This window comes from Falco cherrug, chromosome 13 (assembly GCF_023634085.1).
Source record: "Falco cherrug isolate bFalChe1 chromosome 13, bFalChe1.pri, whole genome shotgun sequence".
NCBI lineage: Eukaryota > Metazoa > Chordata > Aves > Falconiformes > Falconidae > Falco > Falco cherrug.
In genome coordinates this window covers 31,321,617-31,342,000 of record NC_073709.1, presented here as the reverse complement: position 1 = coordinate 31,342,000, position 20,384 = coordinate 31,321,617, and the positions used below count along the sequence as shown (strand labels likewise).

General features: G+C 45.7%; 2 protein-coding genes across 11 annotated transcripts in view; one reads left to right on the top strand and one right to left on the bottom strand.

Moving 5' to 3' along the window:
• Positions 1 to 567: 567 nt before the first annotated feature.
• On the bottom strand, positions 568 to 11,332 carry PCARE (photoreceptor cilium actin regulator). Its single transcript, XM_005435783.3, has 2 exons — positions 7,287 to 11,332; positions 568 to 3,219 (listed from the first exon to the last, which is right to left on the bottom strand). Exons 1-2 carry the CDS (start codon positions 11,057 to 11,059, stop codon positions 3,087 to 3,089), a joined length of 3,906 nt encoding a protein of 1,301 aa, XP_005435840.1. The 5' UTR covers positions 11,060 to 11,332; the 3' UTR covers positions 568 to 3,086.
• A 7,306-nt stretch (positions 11,333 to 18,638) lies between these two features.
• The window catches only part of CLIP4 (CAP-Gly domain containing linker protein family member 4), a 39,288-nt gene continuing 37,542 nt past the window's right edge, over positions 18,639 to 20,384 (top strand). For 7 of the 10 annotated variants that reach the window (XM_055725785.1, XM_055725786.1, XM_055725784.1 and 4 more), the window contains exon 1: positions 19,360 to 19,451. The gene's annotated coding sequence lies outside the window, so the exon portion shown is untranslated. Of the gene's footprint in view, positions 18,813 to 19,359; positions 19,452 to 20,384 lie in introns of those variants that run through there. The other 3 variants (XM_027800452.2, XM_027800454.2, XM_027800457.2) reach the window with 1 other exon arrangement.

Here is a 20,384-nt window from a genome sequence, read left to right as displayed (position 1 = left end):
AGGGGCAGCTGCCAGTTTGTTAAAGGTCTGCAGGTAAAGTGCAGCATGGAGCTGTTAGCTGCTGCTTTTGCTGCTATGGAGCTCTGGCTTGAAAACTGATACTGCTTCGCTCTGTCCTCGGCCCCTCTGCCATGAGACTCCACTGCAGCGGGTGCACTGTGATACTAACTCTTGGGACAAACCCCCTGCCCCATGCTCAAGTTAGCTGTGGTTGTACTGGGAACCTCTACTGAACTGAGTACCAAACTGCCAGGTCACTGAAGCTTAGAGCAGGGCTGGGGGGGGGGGAGCACAGCTGCCCTGTGCTCTGCTCTGTCAGTGCCCAGGCTGCATCTTGTAGCCTAAAAAAAAAAGGTGTACTTGCTTAATGGAAATGCAACCTCAGTTAATTGATTTACCAGTAAAACACAAGACAAGCTTGTGCTGGGGTGGGGAAGAATGAAGCAAACGGACTTTTTATAGCACAGGGCACTAGTTAGTGCACCAAGAAGGAATCAATAGCGTAACATTGGGCTGAGGTTTAAGCTGGTTGTATACAGAATGCAAGAGGGATCAAATTCATACTCTGCATATAAAACCTGTGATTTATTTACATGAATAAAAAATAAATCTTAAAGTTGAGTACAGTCTTATAAAACAGTTGTATTAATGAAAATGGAAGTTTTATCCAAAAAACTTGTTAAAAAAAAAAGTGGTGAGCCAAACTATAATTTCCCGCATACTATAGTTAATCTCATGCTTGCAATACAAATTGAAGGTAGACACCTTATTTGCAAGAGTCCTGTACATTAACTGTACCAAAGAGAATGTTAGCTATATGTAGTCATGAGTCCACATTACAAACTTGTAGTCACTCCTGGAGACGCTCTGTTTCTTGAATACAAGGCTCAGTTTGCTGCAGCATCAGAGTCCTTCAGCAGCTGCAGGTGGGGTTGTGTTTGCAATGAGGTTCCTGATGACCAGGGCCTTAGTCAAAGCAGGGACAGATGCTGTGGCAGGGTGCCAGCTCGTGTTCCACATCTTCAGGGGAGTCTGGTTTTTGAGGAAAGATGCTTTGGCTGACTCCATGTCCAGCTAACACACATGTGAGTAGGCTTCCATCTTGATTGCTGAGTGTTGTTCCACGTGCTACTGTAGCTCTTGCACCACAGAGTTTGGTGCTTGGGGGATATAAATAAATGCTTTCTCTTATCACTCATCATGGGTGCTGGGAATTTCAGCATGAAACCATAAAGAGATAAAAGGATTGTAGTAGCTGAGCAGAAGCTGTCCTCCCACTCTTACGTTTTCATCTTCAAAGCTACATTAAGGCACACAAAGTGCAGGTTTTCTGCTGCCAGATTTCTGGTTTGTTTCCGTTCTGGGTGGTTACTGCCAGCAGAACAGACAAACCCCAAACACATGCAGAAATGTATTTGTATTTTTATGCAGTAGGGAGAGAACTACACTTCTGATAAGGGGGAAGATGGCCTGCAGAGTTTGCCCTGCTGATGATCTTTGCAGTATCTCCCTGGTGATTTTCCAACTTGATAGGGGACGGTGCATCTGCCTGTGTGGTTACAAGGTGGCTCTGTTGACATCTCCTGGCTGCTCACTGTGGCTATGGCTGCTTTGCCACCTCAAGCTCACAAACCCCTGACAGTCCACAGCATCTATTCACTGAGTTTCTTTATATATTCTTTATATTCAAACCCACCTTAAACTTAACAATTAAGGTTTCCTTGTGTCTGTGGTGTAAAATGGCACAGAATTTATTGAAGGATGGTTGTGATTAAGGCACTAGGCTAAATCTCAGGAGTTCAGTATCCAAAGGCGTCCCTTGTACAGCATAAAATAAGCCTTAGTTCCCATGTCATGAAGGTGGGGAGGAAGGGTCAAAAACTCTGTGTGAAGGTGAAGTGCCCAGATACCACCACTGTGAAAACTGTAGGAAAAATTAAAACTGTTCCTATCAAAATAGGACTACAAATAGTTTGCTTGTTTTTTTCCTGGATCTTGTTCTGTGCTGAAGTTGTATGTGAAAACACATAAAATCAAATTAATTAAAATTGCATTAATTAGAAGTTGCATCTCAATTGTGATGATAAATTAGTTAGATGAGCAAGATCCAGTAAATTCTCAAGCTGTATTCCAGTGGGTGCTGTAAAAGCCTAGGATTAATTGACTGTAAATAACTCATGTTTTTGTTACAAGAATCTGTCTAGACTTTTCAGTGAAATTACAATAAATCCCCTCAAACTGCATATATCAGAAAAAATATAAACAGGATTCTCTATGGTAACATTCTCTTCTTTTAAAAAAAAAAAAATACATGTCCTTAGGTGCTTCAGGATTTACAATGTTGTTTGATTGGGCTATTACAAAACTACTCTAATCAGGATTAAGCCTTGTACCCTGGAAGCTAGAGGTGATGAGATTATGTGATAATCAAAGGTGATTTAGAAGATCAAAGCCTTTCTGAGGGAGTAAGATCCCTAATTTTATTCCTTTAAAAGGGGTTATTTTGTTTTAATTTGTGTTTGACCTTATTCCCTCTCTGATTGAGAGGGAATTTATTGATAAATACCTAGTGTAAAGATGTGGCTTTGCTGAAGCCATTGATGTTTTTCCAATAAAACTCAATTAATTCAGGATTTTACCTCCCCCCCTGGAAATGTCACAGCAGCCACTTTTTACATAACTGAAACTGTGATGCCTCCTGAATGAATAACATGTCAAATAGTGATAATTTCTGATAGTTTTTGAACTCCTCTATCTAAACAGGGAAACAAAGGACTTGGATACAGGTCCTGTCTTTTCAAACCAATTTGCCTCGGACATGCCCAGTTCCAAAGCATTTCTTTTGCTCAGTGTAGATCTTTGAGTTAAACCATGAAATGCAGTCCGAAGGAGAAACAGCTGGGTACCGCTCTGCTGATATTTTGTTAGCTTTTTGGGGCCAGTCTGTGTTTTCAGATGCAATCCTGTTGTGTTGTTTCCTTGCGAGAAAAACACAAAGCCACCTTTTGGAGGCCTGGGAAAGGTGCTTCCTCCCTCCAGGGCCTCTGGCCTTGCTCATGCCTCTGCCTTCGTGGGTGCTTCTGCTGTTACTCCCTCTGCAGCCCCTGGCCCACGACGTAGAGTTCGGGGTGGGAAGCGGATCTGTTGGACTCCTTGATTTCAGGAACACAAGGGCTGTTGTTCCAAGTGTCGCTTGCTTTTCTAGGGCTCTCCTCCCAGCTGCAGAAGTAAAGATGCTTAAGTCAAAGGGCTAATGAATCATGACTTTTTAAACCAGCACTGATTAGACCACATTAACCCATGAAGCTCGAACCCATGCTGCACGATACTATTGTCATTCCCTGTCTCCTCCTCTCTACATGCTCTTTATATGCGCCATCCAGATTTTATTCTTGTGATGCAAATGCACTGTACTGTCCCTCCCAAAACTCTCCTGGGAAGCAAGGAAACATTTTGTATATTTAACAGGGGATCAGTGTGAATCTGGGTTCACTCAGATCTGTTCCTATCTGCAAGTGAAAAGTCTCGTTCCAGACTCCGCTGGAGGAAAGGCCTTACCTCCGTTAGGCCTCTGCTTAAGGTGGTTACAGTGGTGTCTCGGTATGCCAGCATGATGGTGGGGGGGGGGTATTCTGGTGGGATCAGTCTGCCATACAGGAGGACTGTGACACAGAATGTGTAAATGATGTTCCTGAGGTCACGCTGGCAGTCTCCAGGGTCACAGGGACTTTATGATTCAAGACTGATTATAGCAGAGGAACTAGTCAGGAATATCTCACGCCATGAGCTTTTGTGCTGAAATCTGCCCTGTGTTGCTGTAACTAATTCAAGTGGTTTAAGCTCGACATGGGGAAATATCCCAGAGTTATCTGGCAATTATTACTGTATTTTAAAGGACATAAACTGCTAAACTGAATTAGCTTTCGACTACAGGCAAGCTGTTATGCTCCTATTCTGACTGCTAGGACTTCAATGATTTGAACTGCTGAATGAAGAGGTTCATGATGCATGACCAGTCATGAAACTAATCCAGATACAAATATCCCTTAGTTGCAGGAGGTCTCACTTGGGCAACTTGCTTTGGGCGTGATTCAGTCAACCTAATCTATTCTCAAGCCCTCCTTGAACAGGCAATAGTGTTTAATCTTCTCTCTCTGCTCTACCTTGGGAGATTAGCAGTCGCAATGAAATATTATTTTGTTTAACTGCATGCACAGAAATCCTATTACAGATTAACAGGTTTTCTATGAGCAGAGCAATTATACACGTTAGGTCTGATAAGATGTCAATAACTGCTGATTGCTATCAAATGACCAAACCTAGAAACCAGCAAAGTTAGCTCAGTCTGTTGATCCACAGGCTGTCCAAGTGAGAACCAGTTGTACTGACTTGAGCACTGAAACCTGAAACGGAGGCTCTTGTCCAGGTACCCTAAGCCTAAATGCAAAAGCTTTAGCTCCAGTTAGGGCTAATGATGTTTTGAGTCCTGATACTCCTTACAGCATGGGATGGGCAGGAGAGGCATGCTTGGGAAACAAATGCCTTTCGCTTTCTAGGGGAGCAGTGAGTGTGCAGGAGACACGCAGATCTGCGCACAGCACTGACATTTAATGCCCGGCAGTGCTAGCTAGCAAAATGAGTCTGCCTTTTTTTTTTTTTTTTTTTTTTTTTTTTTGCTTCTGCTAAAATGGGGTGGGTGGGAGAGGGAACTCAGCTGCCTGATGAGGAACATGCTGCTTGTATAAGCTCCTGCTGTATTATCTTTAGCAATCTGCTTCTCAGCAAATGGATGTTTTAATTGGGCATGGAAAAAGTAGGGGGATATATCCCAGAGTTTGGGAGCGTGAAAGAAACTGGCTTAACTCACTGATTTTCAACATGTTTTACCTATGAAAGAGTGATGCTATTGCAAGTTTGACTCTTCCCCCTTCCTCCTGTGATTAGTGCTTGAAGCTGCTAATAACACACAAGGCCCCTCCCCCCGGACCAAAACAAAGGCATTGTTACATTTGGAGAGCAGAAGTAGAGTGAGGGAAGGAATGAAGGAAAGGAGACTGACAGCTGGGTGGAATAGCTTTTGAATTGAGACCAGATGCAAACATGGCCAGAACAAGGAGATTTAGGTAATACAACATCTGGTTTATGGAGACATTTGAAATTTTGTTCTGTCAGCTGAATGAATTGCAAAGCTGCTTCGTGAACTTGAAGGACAAAGATGGATCAGAACATGGTGGTTTATCTGTTATGACATCTGTTATAAAAGCAGGGGTCAGCATCTGTGCACAGGGATGTGGTGCTCACAGCTGTGGCAACCACTCTGGTTCTCAGTGGGAGGAGATGACCAGCAGTGATGCGAGGGGCTCTCAGAGATTTTGGCACATGCTGATTCCTAAAATGGTCCTTCCCTGCCCACTGACACATTTGCTGTGGTATTTGTATTCAGTGCAAGGTCTGTAAAAGTTTACTGCAGGCAGCTTATGTTAAGTGTAAGAAAACACACAGTAGCGTACCGCATCTTAAATCGGTGCATGCAGTAACTAATGGGCTACGTTTCTCTTTTGCTTACATTGATATAAATTTGGGCTAACTCAGTAGGACTACTTTTGATGTCCGTTGGTATAAATGGTAAGCTGAATTTGGCTCAGGATATATTTTGTCTTTCCAAAATACTGTATATCATAACAGTGAGATATATAATTTTTTTCATGAAAGGGATGATTTTATTTACAGTGGGTTTTTTATATTACTCACTATGCTCTGACAGACTACAACAGAAAGATAATACACCCCATTGAAGCATAAATTAATTAACAATTTATAATAGACTGTTGTTAAAATTGATCCATAAAACTGCCAGGGATTTTGTCTTGCAAGGTTTGACATAAAGCTTATTTTGAAAACATTTAGTTTTGCTAGCAGGCACTGGGGTAGACAAAGCTGACTTTGCACAGTACGTAACAGAAAACCCAGCAACAATGTACAGGACCTTTAGGAAATGCAAAACTGTTTGTACTTCCCAGTGTTTTCTGCATGTTTTGTTCAGCACGTTCCTCTACTGCCAGTGTGGAAAACTTGGTCCTTATTCTGTCCTTGGTGGGGGAATGCCTGGACAAGCACGTCCATCCCTGTACTCCAGCACACTGAGTGCTGGTGCACTTACAAGGGCAATTTTATGTCCTGTTAGGGTTGGTCTTGCAACCCCTACTCATGGGTATGATTCTTGTGATTTCTGTAGCTGTTCTGCAGCAAGAGCACAAACACTCCTCACGTGAGGAAAGGTTACCTGACGAGGGCTTTAATCCTCTTGCGTAGCTTAGAGTTTAATGGACTTAAACATCCTAAGATGCTAAGAAACTAGAATAACAACACGTGGTACTCCCAGGCTGTTACACTGATCTTTGAGCATTCCCAAATACTCATTTCTGTTTCCTGGCTGGTTTTGCGCTTTATTGTTTCTAAATGGTAGAGAAAATGTAAAGCTAAGCCCAGATTTTTTAAAAATGGCCACCAGTGGTTGCAAACATTGCCATGTGTTGATGCTTCAATTTCTTTAAAATGATTTTTTCAGAGCAAGAATCTGCACTGCCATGGGAGTTTTTTCCGCTTTCAAAATGGGGCTTGGGCTGTGGACTCATCAGACTTGAAATCAGCACCTAGATCTGAAAGCCTACACAAGAAGCTCAACATTTTGAGCTATAATTACATCCATACAGAACCTTGCCTACACATTATCTGTCCATCATTCTTGTCAGATGATTTGAAACATTATAATACCGATTTCAGCTGAACAGTTTACTGGCTTAGAGGCTGATGTTAGGAACGATACCCTTCCTCTTGGTCCAAGCCTACCTTCTCATGGTTGTTTAAAGATATTTATAACTTGAGGGTTACTTCAGAGCTGTTAAGAACTGAACATGGATGGCCTTAGCCCCCACACAAATAGAGTTCTGTGCCATGAAACCAACACTGAATTTTCCCTGGGGTGCCTGTCACAGCGGATGTGTAAGTGTAAGGCTTGAGCAAGCCATGGAAAGTTAACTCTTCCCTTTATTCAGACTAGTAGTCCACTGAAGTTTGGGGCAGGACAATAGAATATTTCAGTTGGAAGGGACCTACACCGATCTAGTCCAAGTATCATGTTATCTTTGCCCAGCCATCTGTTCTGCACAAGAACAGGGCACCTTTCAGGGAAATCTCTTAACGACATTAAATTCCCACCAGGAGTTTAGAAAGCCAACGCAGTGCTTTACTTCTGCTTTCTTGGTCTGAAGTGGAAAGATTCTTACCTTGCTTGGTGAAGCGCGGGTTCGCTGCCAGTCATTACGGGAGCTGGGAGACGAAACTGGACCCCTGGTCGTCGGTCAGAGAAACTTCTCCTCACGAATGGCTGAGGATTGGCAGCACTCAGGGAGAGCTTTCTGGTCCGGTCTTGAGGTTGCTGGAAAAACAGACTGCTCTTTTGGGAAAGTGGTGAAGCTTCAGGCTGGCTGGCCACCTCTGCAGTGGGTTTGGTGGGTACCGCTGGAGGTCTGGCTTCAAATAAGGAAGAGGTGGCTGGGCAGAATATTGAACGGACATTGCTGGTCCTCTTGGAGGAGGAGAGCTGGTGCTCGTCCCCAGCCTCCAGCCCAGCTCTCAGCCCCTTGTAGGAGCAGGATGGGGAGGCTGGTGGGGAGGGGGCAGTGGGGAATGGAGGGGGGCTGGCATCTTGACGGTAGGCTGGGGAGCCCAGCAACCGGCGTGGTGTTGGCGAGCTTTGCTTGTGCCCCATGGGAGGGCTGAGTGGATTTCGCTGAGGTGGTGGAGAGGGCAGCTTCTTCTGTGAGGGTGGGCTGGGCACCCTGGGGCTAGACGGGGGACTGGGTTTCCTCTGCATGGTGGGTGAGCTCGTTTGTGGGCTGCTAAAAGCCTGCAGAGAGTGTCTGTAGTGTGTTGGGGGGTTGAAAGGCCGCTTCTCAGTTAGTGGAGAGGAAGGAGGAGTTCTTGTTGGGGAGACCCTCCTGGCAAACACTGAGCCTTTTTTGTTTCTCCTGAGCGAATCGGCAGAACCGTGCTTCTGGTATTGCACTGAAGTTGGAGGTGAATTGGGCTCTTTGCTCTCTGAGCTGTTGCTGTGTGGGATTGAAACCCCACTGGGATTTTGAAGAGGAATAATTTTATGGGTTTGCTTGTACAAATCCTCAGCCTCTTTTCTCTGGGTTGCCAGTATCTCCTCCGGGCTAGGGACATGCACGTTGGTAGGGTTCAGCTCCCGAGGGTACCTCTGCAGTTTCTCATCCCCTGCTCCAGTATTTCTTACACCTTTATTAGAAATGACACTGGGGCCGCTGATATTTTTACTTGGCAACAAGTCAATGGACTGAAGGGAGGCTTTCATTTTTGGGGAAACTTGTGATCTCTTAGTAGCACGAAATTCTGTTTTGGGAGGCTTTTTGGCATCTTCTGAAGAGTTTCCCTCTATTCTTGCAGTTTCTTCACACTCAGAAAAGTCTAAAGAAGTGTCCGTTAACATTTCAGGTGGTGGTGGTGGCAGGTTCTCAATGTCTTCATCAGTCTCTTCTTTTGTGTCTTTCTTGCTTAATTCTGCAGCTGGTGCAGGAGGAAAGGCATGTGGAAAGCTAGAAGAAACTCCACTGGTGTTTGAAGGGTTTGTGTCTTCTACTGGTGAAATACGATGCTTAAGATTTAAAGGTGCCAGGCCTCCCTGAAAGGGAATGGTGGGTGGGATGACTGGAAGCCCAATTTTTCTGATGCACTTTATTGGTCCTAAAGATCCTGAAGGTGAGGCTTTTACAAGACCATCAGCAGGACTGAATGTTTCAATAAGCTTTTTGACAGACTGTCGGGAGACACAGCTGCTGCCATTGAGCATTTGTGCTCCAGGAGGCTCCTTTTCTTTTCCTCCTGATGTCTCCTGGGTGGGCTTAGTAGCTCTTAAAGGTTTCCTGCCCTTTTTTTCATCCAGTTGATGGGCAGGGTTTTGATCAACCATGAACGAAGGGACTTTATCCTGGTTAGGCAGGATGCTGAAATTTTTTGAGAGGCACGCCTTCAGTTTGCTAGAGGACCTAGATGTAAATTGCTCATCCTGCAAATAAGGTGCTGTTCTTGATTTCCAAGGTTCCACATTGTTATCTGTATCCTTTCCATAAAACATTTCCAGCCTCTTGCTGAGCTCTTTTTGAGTTCTCTGAAGCTCTAGGAGGGTCGGGTCCTCTGCCTGGCTTCTGAGAGACTCCTCTGACCTGGACCGTTGTTGTTTCCTGAAGGTTTTCTGGCTGCCCGTTGCCGTACTGGGCCTTGTTGCCAGGACCTCTTTTCCGCTCTCATCCTCTATCCATTCTTTACGCCTGGATTTAGCTGGGACGAACTTGATTTTTTCACTGATGGCATCTTTCATCTTCATAATAATTTCCTCTGTCTCTGTGTTCTCCGTCCTCTTGATGGACTGCCTCTGTGTGTTATCAGTGACTGTAGGCAAAGACAGGGACCTCCTTGGCAGAGCATCCTTCCCCATTTCTGACAAACTTGTATTGTCTTCATCTTCCTCCAGGGTGCTCTCTTCATCGTCGTCAACATCATCATCAGAAGGAAAATCTGTTGATTCACAGATTTTGAAATGTTCACCTTTCTGAGTAGAGTCAGAGTGGAAGGAGTTATGGAAATGACTTTTGCTCAAGCTTGCATATTGGTGTATGGTAGAAATGCCTTCTGGTACTCCACCCTGACCAGAAGTCCCTTCCCTACTCCGCACAGGTGAATAAAATATATCTTTAAAATGTCTTTCAAGTGCACAGTCATGGGATGCAGCTGTGCCTGGTGACACTTTCCCATCACGCATGTGCTCCGCTTTTCTGGTGTGCTCCTGGGACAGATGTCCATGCCCACAGGAATCGCAGCTTGCTTGTCCTCCGTGCTGGCTGAGAGCACTGAACTCTTTGAGGGACTCATTGTCCACGCCAATGCCACTGTCCTCAGAATACAGAGTCCTGTCATCACCATGGGACTGAGAGGATCCCACTGTTGAGGCTTCGAGCAGCCTTACTGTCCGTAGCAGGTGCTCATCGAAGCACTGCTTTGCTTTCAGTTTTCCTTCCAAGTTACTTGCAGCAGACCGCAGGTAGCTGCATGTCTCCTGCAGGGCATCTGAGGTGAGGGAGGCCAGAGTCCCGCTCAGCAACTGCATTTTATTGACCGTGTACTGCAGTAGTTGTTGCAGAAGATCAGGGTGCTCCTTCAAATCACCTTTTTCTGCTGGCCATGCCAGATTCCCACCTACATCTTTGAGAAGATTTTCCCCATCATTAGCAATTTCTTCCAAGAGCTGGTTGATTTCATCGAAGCGAAGCACGAGAAAGCTTACCATCTGCTGTAGGAAGAGCTGAGTTTGGGTAGCCTCGGTGGCCATGTGGATTATAGTTTCATACTTGGAGAGGTTGGGATTTAAGTAGGCATATGCACTCTGATGAGCCTTAACCAGCAGTTCTGGGAAATCTACTTTTTTCTCTGTCTCGCACAGGGCCAAAATGGACTTTTCTTTAATTTTGCTAGGTCGATGTTGCTTTGCCAGCTTATGGGGTTTTTGCTTCTTTCCTTTCTTTGGGATTTGCTTTGCATTGCTTTCATTCTTGTCATCCCAAATGAAAGCGGACGCTTCTGATTCACAAGAGCTTTGCTTTCTGATCTGTATGGCCTCAGTGATGTGTTTTTGAGACTCAATCAGTTCAGACATAACAATTTCAGCATCTGTGGCTGTCCTCTCAATTCTCTTGTCTTCCCTGGAAATCTGGGGATCTGAATGAGCCTGGGAAGATAACTGAAAATTATCACTCTTGTCCTGTTCTGATAGTTTGTCCTCCTTTTCTCGCAGATAGTCATTCCCCTGGATCCCATATTGGTGGAATTCATCAGTATTGTAGCAAGATGAACCTTTAACTAGCAGAGGAATTCCTTTATCTCCTGGATCAATACGCAAAATACTTCTGGGTTTATTCAAAGCCTTAAGACCACTTCTTGCAATAGTATTAGCAATCTCACTGTGAGAAGGTGTGCAGCCCATCCTTTCTCTTTGGCTTTATTTTTTATTAAAAATCCAGATGAACTAGGGAAAACACAGCAAAGAATCAAACTCACTGTTTCATCCCGAACTGCAGACCGGCCGGTTTCTCATAAGTTTTCCATCATGATTCCAGTTTTGTCATCAGTTTTCATTGTTGTTTGCCTTGAAATCTCACGTGCTTACTGCCTAGGAGCTGCTCTTGAAGTTGTGCACTGTTCCACTGTACATTCCAACTCGGGTTTTTTGTCTTTGATTCAAAAAAGGGAGTGTGAACGCTCTGCTGGGTTTAGAGCTAATGGATTAAGGACTTATGTGCCTCACTTCTGTCTTGACAGATGTCCACTACAAATAAGATTTTAAGCTCATTAGGGTAAGCAGGCACCAGCCAGTCAGCACCCGTGTTGTATTTATAAAGGCAGATTTTTTTCTGCACTATATTGGGAAGCAAAAGAACTTGGTACCTGTCCCTCCTTTTTTCCCTTGTTGCAAAAAAATAGCATACAGTTGAACTCAGAGATTGAAAGGGGGAGACTGCATTTGGAAGATGAAACTGTTTGAACAGGTGCATAAATTCCATTAGATTCTCCTTAACCAAGAGAAATGTGACCTTGACCAAGTACATACCCACTGAAGAGTACAAGACACAAAATAAAATGGGTTAGAGATGTCTGTTAGGCTTCTGCCTTGAGGATCTTCAAAATTTTCCCCTACTTGCCCATCACAATCCATTTACTTTTTTCTTCTCAGACTTCCAAAAAAGATTTTGAAACTATTTTTTTCTCTTCTAGGTAGCTTCCCAACCTGAACATCCAAACTGCACAATAACAATATTTGTAGAATAAGTTTTGTGTATGTTGTTAAGATGGTGTCTGCATCTAGTGGATCTAAACTGTAAAATTTCAGATTAAAACCAAATTAAATGAAAACTCATTTTTTCCTTCCTCTGAGTGTCTTGGGATGAAGTTTGAAGTCACGAAAGTGACTTGCTTACCTTTATTTCTTTTACATTGGCCAGGGCTTAGTTCTCTTAACTGCGAGACTTTATGGGTTAAAACTCTTAAGAAAAAAGGTAACAAATCAAAAATATATAGAGAAATTTTTTTTAAAAATACCCAAACTGTTCATTGGATAACTTCTGAAGTCGGAACAGAATAATACACTCTGAAAGAGAAATTGCAGAAGCCGAAGTAGGAGTTGAATGAAGCAGAAGATATTTATCTTTTCCAAGTATTTGTTTATAAAGGGCAGTATGTGGGTGAGGGTGATAATAGCAATCAACCATGATTTCCCTCTTCATTACTCAGACTGGCCTAAATAGATTAATCTTTTAATTTCCAGATGCAGCTTTTCTAGTGAAGGTGGCCGCTTCTCAGTGTCGCAAAGGCTGCCGATAACAGTGGCCAACTCCACCACTGGCTGGAAGCCTACTGCTTCTTTCTAGCAATGTGATTTCAAACTGCATCGTCATGGGTATTTCCTCTGATTCCCCAAAATCTTTGCATGCTTCCAAGCCTATAAAACATTCTCAGAGTTTAAAGAACTGCTTACATGATTCGTTCCTTGGTGCTGGACTGCAATAGCTGAATATCTTTGCATGGGAAGTTGTTAATTCTCTGTAGCCTTTTTGTTCAAATCTCTTTTTCTGTTCCACAGGGGGAGTAAGATGGCCTTGCTTTGCATGGGACAAGGCATGACAGTGATTGTCAGGAAAATTTTTAAAACTCACTGTGCTTTCTCTAAAGTAATTCTTTTGGAACACATTAATTGTACCTAATATACATGATGGCATAGTCATTTTCCTCAGTGCTTTTCTGGAAAGCATCAGGTAATTACTCCTTGGCTCTGCTTCTTGCAAGTCATGTAGCTCACGCTGTAGCTGCTCCTGTGTCTCACCACGGTGTGCATTCCCTTTTAGGCATGTATCTTATGTGTTTGAAGTGGAGAAATGGAGCAGATTTGGGCAGCTGCTTCATCCTAGTGATCCTAATGGTCAAGATGCAGCCCTCCACAATAAATCAAGGAAAACACACAGAAGCCAGCCTTAGTGCCCTTCCTCTGTTTGCAGTGGGAGTTGAGAGACACCTTTTTGTCGTCACCTAATATTTGTGCTATAAAGTCTCTTGTGACTTTGGTTCAAAAAGCAGCTCCAACAGTTCCGTTGTTTGCACTGGGAATTTTGACAATCAGCTCTATGTGAGTTGATCATTGTATTTGGGAAGTTTTCTTCACTTTTTCCTTTGATTTTATAGTCATGTCACTTTTGTTTTGTCTAATTGTTTTTCTCACCATGCATTAACATCTTACAGGAAATACATGCGTAGTTTAAAAAATGCTAAATCGTGGTTTATGATTATTTATTGTGTAGTCATTTATTATTTTAAATATTAATAATAATCCAATATTCAATTTATTTATTATTAAATAGAGATCTGGGGTCATAGAAAATGCATTTTAACGTGGTATCTATTTTATCTGAACTTTAATTGCAGTTTGCATGCACATGCAATATGACTATTTAATGTTGTGTCAAATTTTTTAGCTTTTGTGTGAGAGCAGGAACTTTCATGAGCCTGTTTTGAACCTCTTATGAAACTTCATTTTTCTCATCAATATTCTTGTTACTAAGTAGCTGATATATTGCTTTGCATGTCTGAGGCACTTCAGAAAAAAACAAATGCTTTACCTTATGGAAAATGCTAAGGGAAATGCTTTGTCTCGTGGTTGTGCAACAAAAGAGAAGATAAAATGGATAAGTTAGGTAGAAGAGAATGTCAATGAGGAGAATGACAAGGAATTATTTTTGAGTGTAAGGGGATTAGATGAATTTGTAATCTGTAACTTATGATTGCTAGATGTTGATATTGCTCCTAGTACAGTTACTATAGTAATGTGTTTTGGTTTACGATGGTACTGTTTGCAGAACACAAGTTGAAAAGGAAGCAGTTGGCCGTGTCAAAGTAGATGCTCAAGTGTTGTTCCACGTGTACATTCTGACTTGAGCGATTTTACAAGTACCCCAGATGAACACAGAGCTGTGTTGGAGGAACAGACCTTAGGAAAGGACAAAAAATCAAATACTTAAGGATTAAAGGAGGCTTCCCCTTGCATGTGGATTCTGTGTAAATCTCCTTTGCTCTTCCGTTCATGTACTTTCTTCCTACTGTTCAAATTGGCAGCATTCCCATTTTGAGGGAGCTGCCTGGTCACGTCGTATTCCTCTAGGGAAGAATTTAAATGTTCAAACCCTGTCAGATGTGGTGCAATAGATGATGAAAATCAAAGACTAGTCCAAAAGCGGCACTGTTAAGTGCCCTAGAAAAGGCGAGAGTAAGGCCTGCACCTGGACGGAGATGTGTGGTCCTCAGAGCCCAAAGGTGTTACCGATGCCGTAACCATGGGATGGATTTTAGGGTCTTACGAAGGAAGAGTCACTTGTTTCACACCGAAATTTCATACAGTTTTTAAGCTAGTAATATAAGCTTAAAAGTTATGGAAACAAGGAAAAATGACGATGAGGGATTACTTTTGAGAGGTTGTGGATTTTAAAAGGGGAATGTGCATAAATGCTCATACCTTAAAAATTTAAGGTTTGTATTTGTGGATGACTTCTGGGGAAACTGAATTTCTGCTCACTGAGGAATTATGGAGAGCTTAAGTGATAACAACAACTTTACAGATCTATTTTACTCTGAAAGAAACCTGCTTTTTCTTCTTTTGTATCAGCAAGTTGAATACAACCAGGGAGCTGTTCATGCTGCTGTCCTAGATATCAGTAAATAAATAAGAAATCACTGCTTTTTATTTCAGCTTCTCCTGCAGAGCTGACGCTGTTTTGGGAGATGGACTAGATTCTCTCCTTTCTGCAATCACTAACAGAAATACTTACAAAGCTTCACCCTGTTTCCCCTGTGGAAACCTGTTAACAATAGTAAGGAATAGGAATATCATGGTTTGAAGCAAATCTATTTGCAAAGCATGAAATGAAACCAGTGAGTCTATATGGAGCCTTTGTTGGTGATGATGGTGCAAGTGAAAGACAAAATTCATTTTGATTCTGGGTCAAGGCTGAACTTTTCAGAACTGGCTGTCTGAAGCTCAGCTTGTGCCTTCTCTTTTTCTGATCTCTAAGTAAATTGCTTCAGATTGATTGCATGAGACAATAAATAAGATCTCAATGTTTCCAACAACCTGTTTTGCAAAACCAAAGCCTTTTGTTTTAATCAGCAACAGGACAAGAAAAAACAGTTTTTGCAGACAGGTAGGAAACCCATTTCCTTCTCCAGCAAGAAATACTTTTAAAATGAATTAACAGAGGAAGAAATGTAAGTAGAAAATTAAAGAGAGTAGTTTTGGGGGGATTTGCCTGCACACAGCTGTTGGTACACTCCTATGATCCAAAGGAGTTGAAAAAACTTGTATGACCACTTGAGGTCAGCAGTAATTTTGTGAATTTCCGTTTTGACTATTCTTTTTCACGTGTGTATTCTGGTCACTTAGTCATAGTTTCTCTTTGCTAAGAAATCCACGGGTGTGTAAAAGCTTGCTGTCTGTTGTAACTAATACATCCACCATGGGAATCAATGGCCAAGACAGTGACTGCCAAAAGGTTAAGAGTTAGGACTAAGAATTGTGTGAAACAGCATAAAGCTGTTACATAAGCATAAAGCAGTATAGCTTTCCAGAGTTAGGCAAATCTAGAAAATTGAAAGGGGACAGTCCCATTACCCTAGGCAGTAGTTACATCAGTTCTCACAAGTGGAAGCAGGTTTGCGGTCGTGGAGCAATTTCAAGGAAAGCAAGTTCCTGACAGGTCAGGGACTGGCAATGTAACAGGCAGGCAGGCAGTGGCTTCTCGCACTTCTAGTGGAAGGTGACAGTGTTCATTTGGGATCGAGAAGTGAGCTCCAGGTGATTTGTGCTTCTGAAAAATACCCCAAGACGCTATAGAAAAGAGTGCAGCTATTTAGCCTCATGCCTCTTCCAGTTCCCCGTGGCTTCCCTCCCCTGAAGAACCTCAGGTTTTCCCTGATAATTGAGATAAAGATGGCATTCCTCCTGGCTTCCTCAAACCGTGCCTCAAACCACAGCGTGTGCCCTGGTAGCTGTGTGAAACCCCATCACACGTGCAGGCAGCCTGGAGTGTGGCAGCTGCCGCTCGGCAGCGAGGTTTGCTGGCGCAGCTGTCCTGGCGCATGTGTGTGTGGAACAGGCGTTTGCTCTGGAGAGAAGATGATCTCCTTCCACTGCCTGGGCACTGCTGAGAGAAGAGCCGAGTGGCTTTTGGTGAAGTGCTAGGCTCGAGGCTGTGGGTGCAGAAGTGGTGGATGTGATCTGAGGAACTGGGAGCTGGAGTGCCCAGCAGGAACTGGAAAAGGCAATTTGCACAGCGGGGCACTGGTGGATGCTTGGAGGGAGGAAGGGTGGCATGTCCCTTTGGAAATAATGGGCAGGGCTGGAAAGACTGACAGTGACTGGCTGCCTTTTTTGTACGAGGGAAATGTCCTGACTGCAGGTGGATACACAGCTTCCTTGTTTCACACCCAGCTCTGAGGAGTGCCCCTGGAGTATCCACCATCTTTTGAATGTGCTTGCTGTCCAGCAGCGCACGGGAAGTCATATGTAAGTATCACTGAAACTTTCAGAACCTCTCTGCTACCCTAATCCTTGCTCTAGAGTGGCTCTACTTGAAGCTGCACCATTAGCCATTGAAATAATTCCTTTCCTCTGACATATAGATTTGTGAAGGGACTGGCTAGTCATGCCCTATTTCTGCCCAAAGGAGAAGCAAGCAGGGAAATAATATTTTCGTTAGAACAGGCTTGTTGCTCACAAGCATTGTTTCCCCATTTTCCTCCTGAGGTGGTCAGAGCTGCTGCAGCCCATTGTTTTGAGTTCTGCAGGTGCTCAGCCCCTTTGCTACCCATGGCAGTGCCAAATGAGTCACACAGCATAGGCTGAACAGACTTTTATTTAGACTAACACCCTGGCACGTAGGAATGTCTGGAAAAGATACTGTGAAAAAAGGTACAGCATGAGGTTTCAACATTTTTTTTTTATTATTATTTTTAAGAACTGCATTGCAAAGCCCAGGAGTGGAAGCCAGGACAGGCAGGGGTTTTGTCAGGCAATGGTGGCCAGCCTCCTTTGTGGCTGCAGCACTAAGCCACAGGATTCACTCAGAGCTAAAATGTTAGGGTTTTTGCCTTTATTGCTCCAACCAGGAGGTTCTAGAACCTGAGATGCTTTGTTAGGTGCTTGCTTTACCTTTCTAGCATAAAATTATTCACACAGTTTTATTTTTATATTCAACATTACCTTTGAATTCACACACCATTTTCCATGGTTTATGGCAGATGGCAACCATACCCTCTGTCTCAGCTTTCATTCTGCTGCATTAGACAATCCGTGCTCTGGTAACCTCCTAAAATACTGTTCTTTTCCTCGACCGTGCTAGCAGATCATCCCTGGACATGCTACACTGAGGAAGGGTAGTCACCACCATGTGCAGTTTCCCAAGGAGATGGCAGAACCTGCTGGCATGAACACTTCCCTGCCACCGCTCTCCAGTTACACGTCATAAGATAAGCGTTTGCTTTTTATGCCATTGCATTATGTTGGCAATTATGCTCATTGCATAGCTGTCGGCTACAATCACATCTTTCTCTTCTGCAGTGACTTCCATATGATGATCCCATACATCAATCATATTAGTTAATTCCTTTTTAACCGCAGTTCATTTTTTTCCCCATCTCATCAATTTTCTGGTTTTCCTGCCAAAATAACTAAAGGGAAATATGAAACAAAGATTAATTCCAAGAATAATACTCCAGGATGTCATCAGTAACCTCCCTCAGTCTAGTACTTTCCATTCAACTCTACTTGACACCATTTCTCCCTGTGCTTGCACTTGAGCTCCATTGAAGTTCTCCTAAATTCTAGTCTTCTCCAGAATTGGTAATAATTTCCATTTCAGGCACTTCACTAAAATCCATTAATCAGTATCAGCCATAAAATATTTCCTGTGCCCAGAATCTCAAGCATCTCAAAAAAGGCAGACATCAACTGCCACTGCTAAGCTGACGTTGAATCTGGCTTACATCCATGTCTTTGGTTACACTTCAACCCCTTCTTCTAAAGTACCTGTGAGGTAAAAAGAGCAGGCAGCAGGTTAAAATTTTTCTTTGCTTTTACAAAGGACAGCAGATTTCTAACAAATAGATGAATTATCATAGCTTCTCTCGAGCTAGTGGGTATCGTGTTTACTGTTACAACTGCAAGTCCATGTTCCCCTTCTTTCAGTTTTCAGATCTTTGGGGTCGGAGAGCACTTGCAGCTCTGGACTTTCCCAGTACTTCCCCTGAGGTAATTTCCACTTGCCAGCCCCCTTATTTGTCCTGCCTTCCCCCTCCAACTGGTATCATCACTGGGAAAACAATAACTACCTGACTATAAACGTCAGTTCTATTTCCTTAATAGTGACTGAGCATCAAAATTCAGCACGGCTTGTCGGAGACTTTATCCAGGCCAGATTCCCTTCGAGCAGCCTGGGCTCGACCTGTAGGAGGACGGGTTTGGCACGGCATGGGTTTATAGAAATCACTCCTTGGCTGTGGCTGTCCATCATCACTCCTGGGCGGGAGCTGTCCGTCAGCTGTGCGGCGCTGGATAAGCAGCCCCTGCCCGGCCGAAAGGTCACCCTGGGAGCTGCTACTTTGGTTCCTCCGGTCGGTCACTGGGATAGCGGGGAAGCCAGGTACCCGAGTCCCGGGCTCCGAGCCGGGGGTGCCCACGCGTGCCCTGAAGCAAGCCCCCTTGACGCGGCCGTGGGTGCACAAGCACGTTACGGCTCGGTGCTGCAGGCAGCGCCGCCCCCCAGCCCCTGCGCTCGGGGCCGTGCCCCGCACCTTCCCCCGCCGGCCGCGCCGCGTCCCTGCCGGTCCCCGGGCCCGCGGCCGGGGACTGTCCCGCCGGGGGGCGGTGGGCTGCAGCCCCCGCGGGCCCAACAGCCTCTCCAGGCTGTGTTTGACGGGGGTGCGCTCGGAAACGCCTCCTGCAGGGCGCTGGGGCGAGCTACCGGCTCATCTCCGCTTAGGGGAGGCGCGGGGAGCTCCGCAGGCCGCGCTGCCCGCCTCGCTGCTGCCCTCGCCTCGGCGCTGCCGTAACAGCGCCGCCATCACCGGAGGGGGGCGCCGCCGGGCGAGAGGGGCGGGGCGGGCCGGGGGGCGCTGTCCGCCGATAGGCCGGTGGGCGGGGAGGGGCGGAGCGGGGGCGGGGAGGGGCGGGGAGGGGGCGGGGAGGGGGCGGGGGCGGGGCGTCGGCCTCGGCCTGGCTCGGCTCCGTCAGTGCGGGCGGGCGCGGGAGGCCCCGGAGCGCCCCTCGGCGCGGGGAGCAGGTAGGGCGGAGGGAAGCGGGTGGGGGGAGCTGCGGCCCCGTACCGCCCGCAGGGCCGCGGGCCGGCGGCCTCCCCGCACTCTCTCTGCGTGCGGAGTGGCGGCGTGGGAGCCGCCGCAGCGGGCGGGCCGCGACCGGCCCTGGCCCCGATCCCCCGCCGCCGCGGCGGCTGCGGGCGCACGCGTACCTGAGGGGGGCCCCTGGGCGGCGCAGGGCGGGAGGCCCCTGTGGGGAACGGCGGGGCGGGGGTGCGGTACCGGCCGCCCCGGCGCGCTGAGGCGGCGGCTGGGAGCCCCGCCGGTAGCCGGCGCTTTCCGTGAGGTGAGGGGTGGGGGTGGGGTACGGCGGGGGGCCGTGAGCCCGCGGCCGGAGCCCACCCGGGCGGCTCTGCGGGCTGAGCTCGCCTCAGACTTACAGCTTCTCAACCCGGGGTGCCCTGTTGCCAGAGGGCCCCGCACGCCGCTGGGGAAAGCGGTCTGGAGCGCCCCGGTGTGCGGGGAGCGGGGCTGCCGCGGGGCAGCAGGGACGCGCTGCCCGGGGCTCGCTCCCCGGCGGCGACTTTCCCTTCCTGAGCGCATGTCGGTGCGCGGTAGGGAGTGCCTTACGCGGGGGTGTTGGCAGCGACAGCACCGCGCTGGTGACAGGGAATTTCACAACACAAGTTCTGCTGTCAGAGCCCTAGCACCGTGTCTCACCACTCGAAACGCTTCCGCAATTTGCAAGTTTTCTATAGCATTTGCAGGAAAACTTTGTGCTTGAACACAAATAGAAGCTTACAAACTCTGGAGTACGTGATAAAGTTGGATCCTGTATTATACAATTTTTTTTTTTTTTTCAACGCAGAGGTAGCCTACGTTTCTCTGTAGCGTGTGGCTATCAGGAAACCTGTAGTTGCTCGTCCATTTGTCAGCATGTGCACCTGATGACTCCTGTA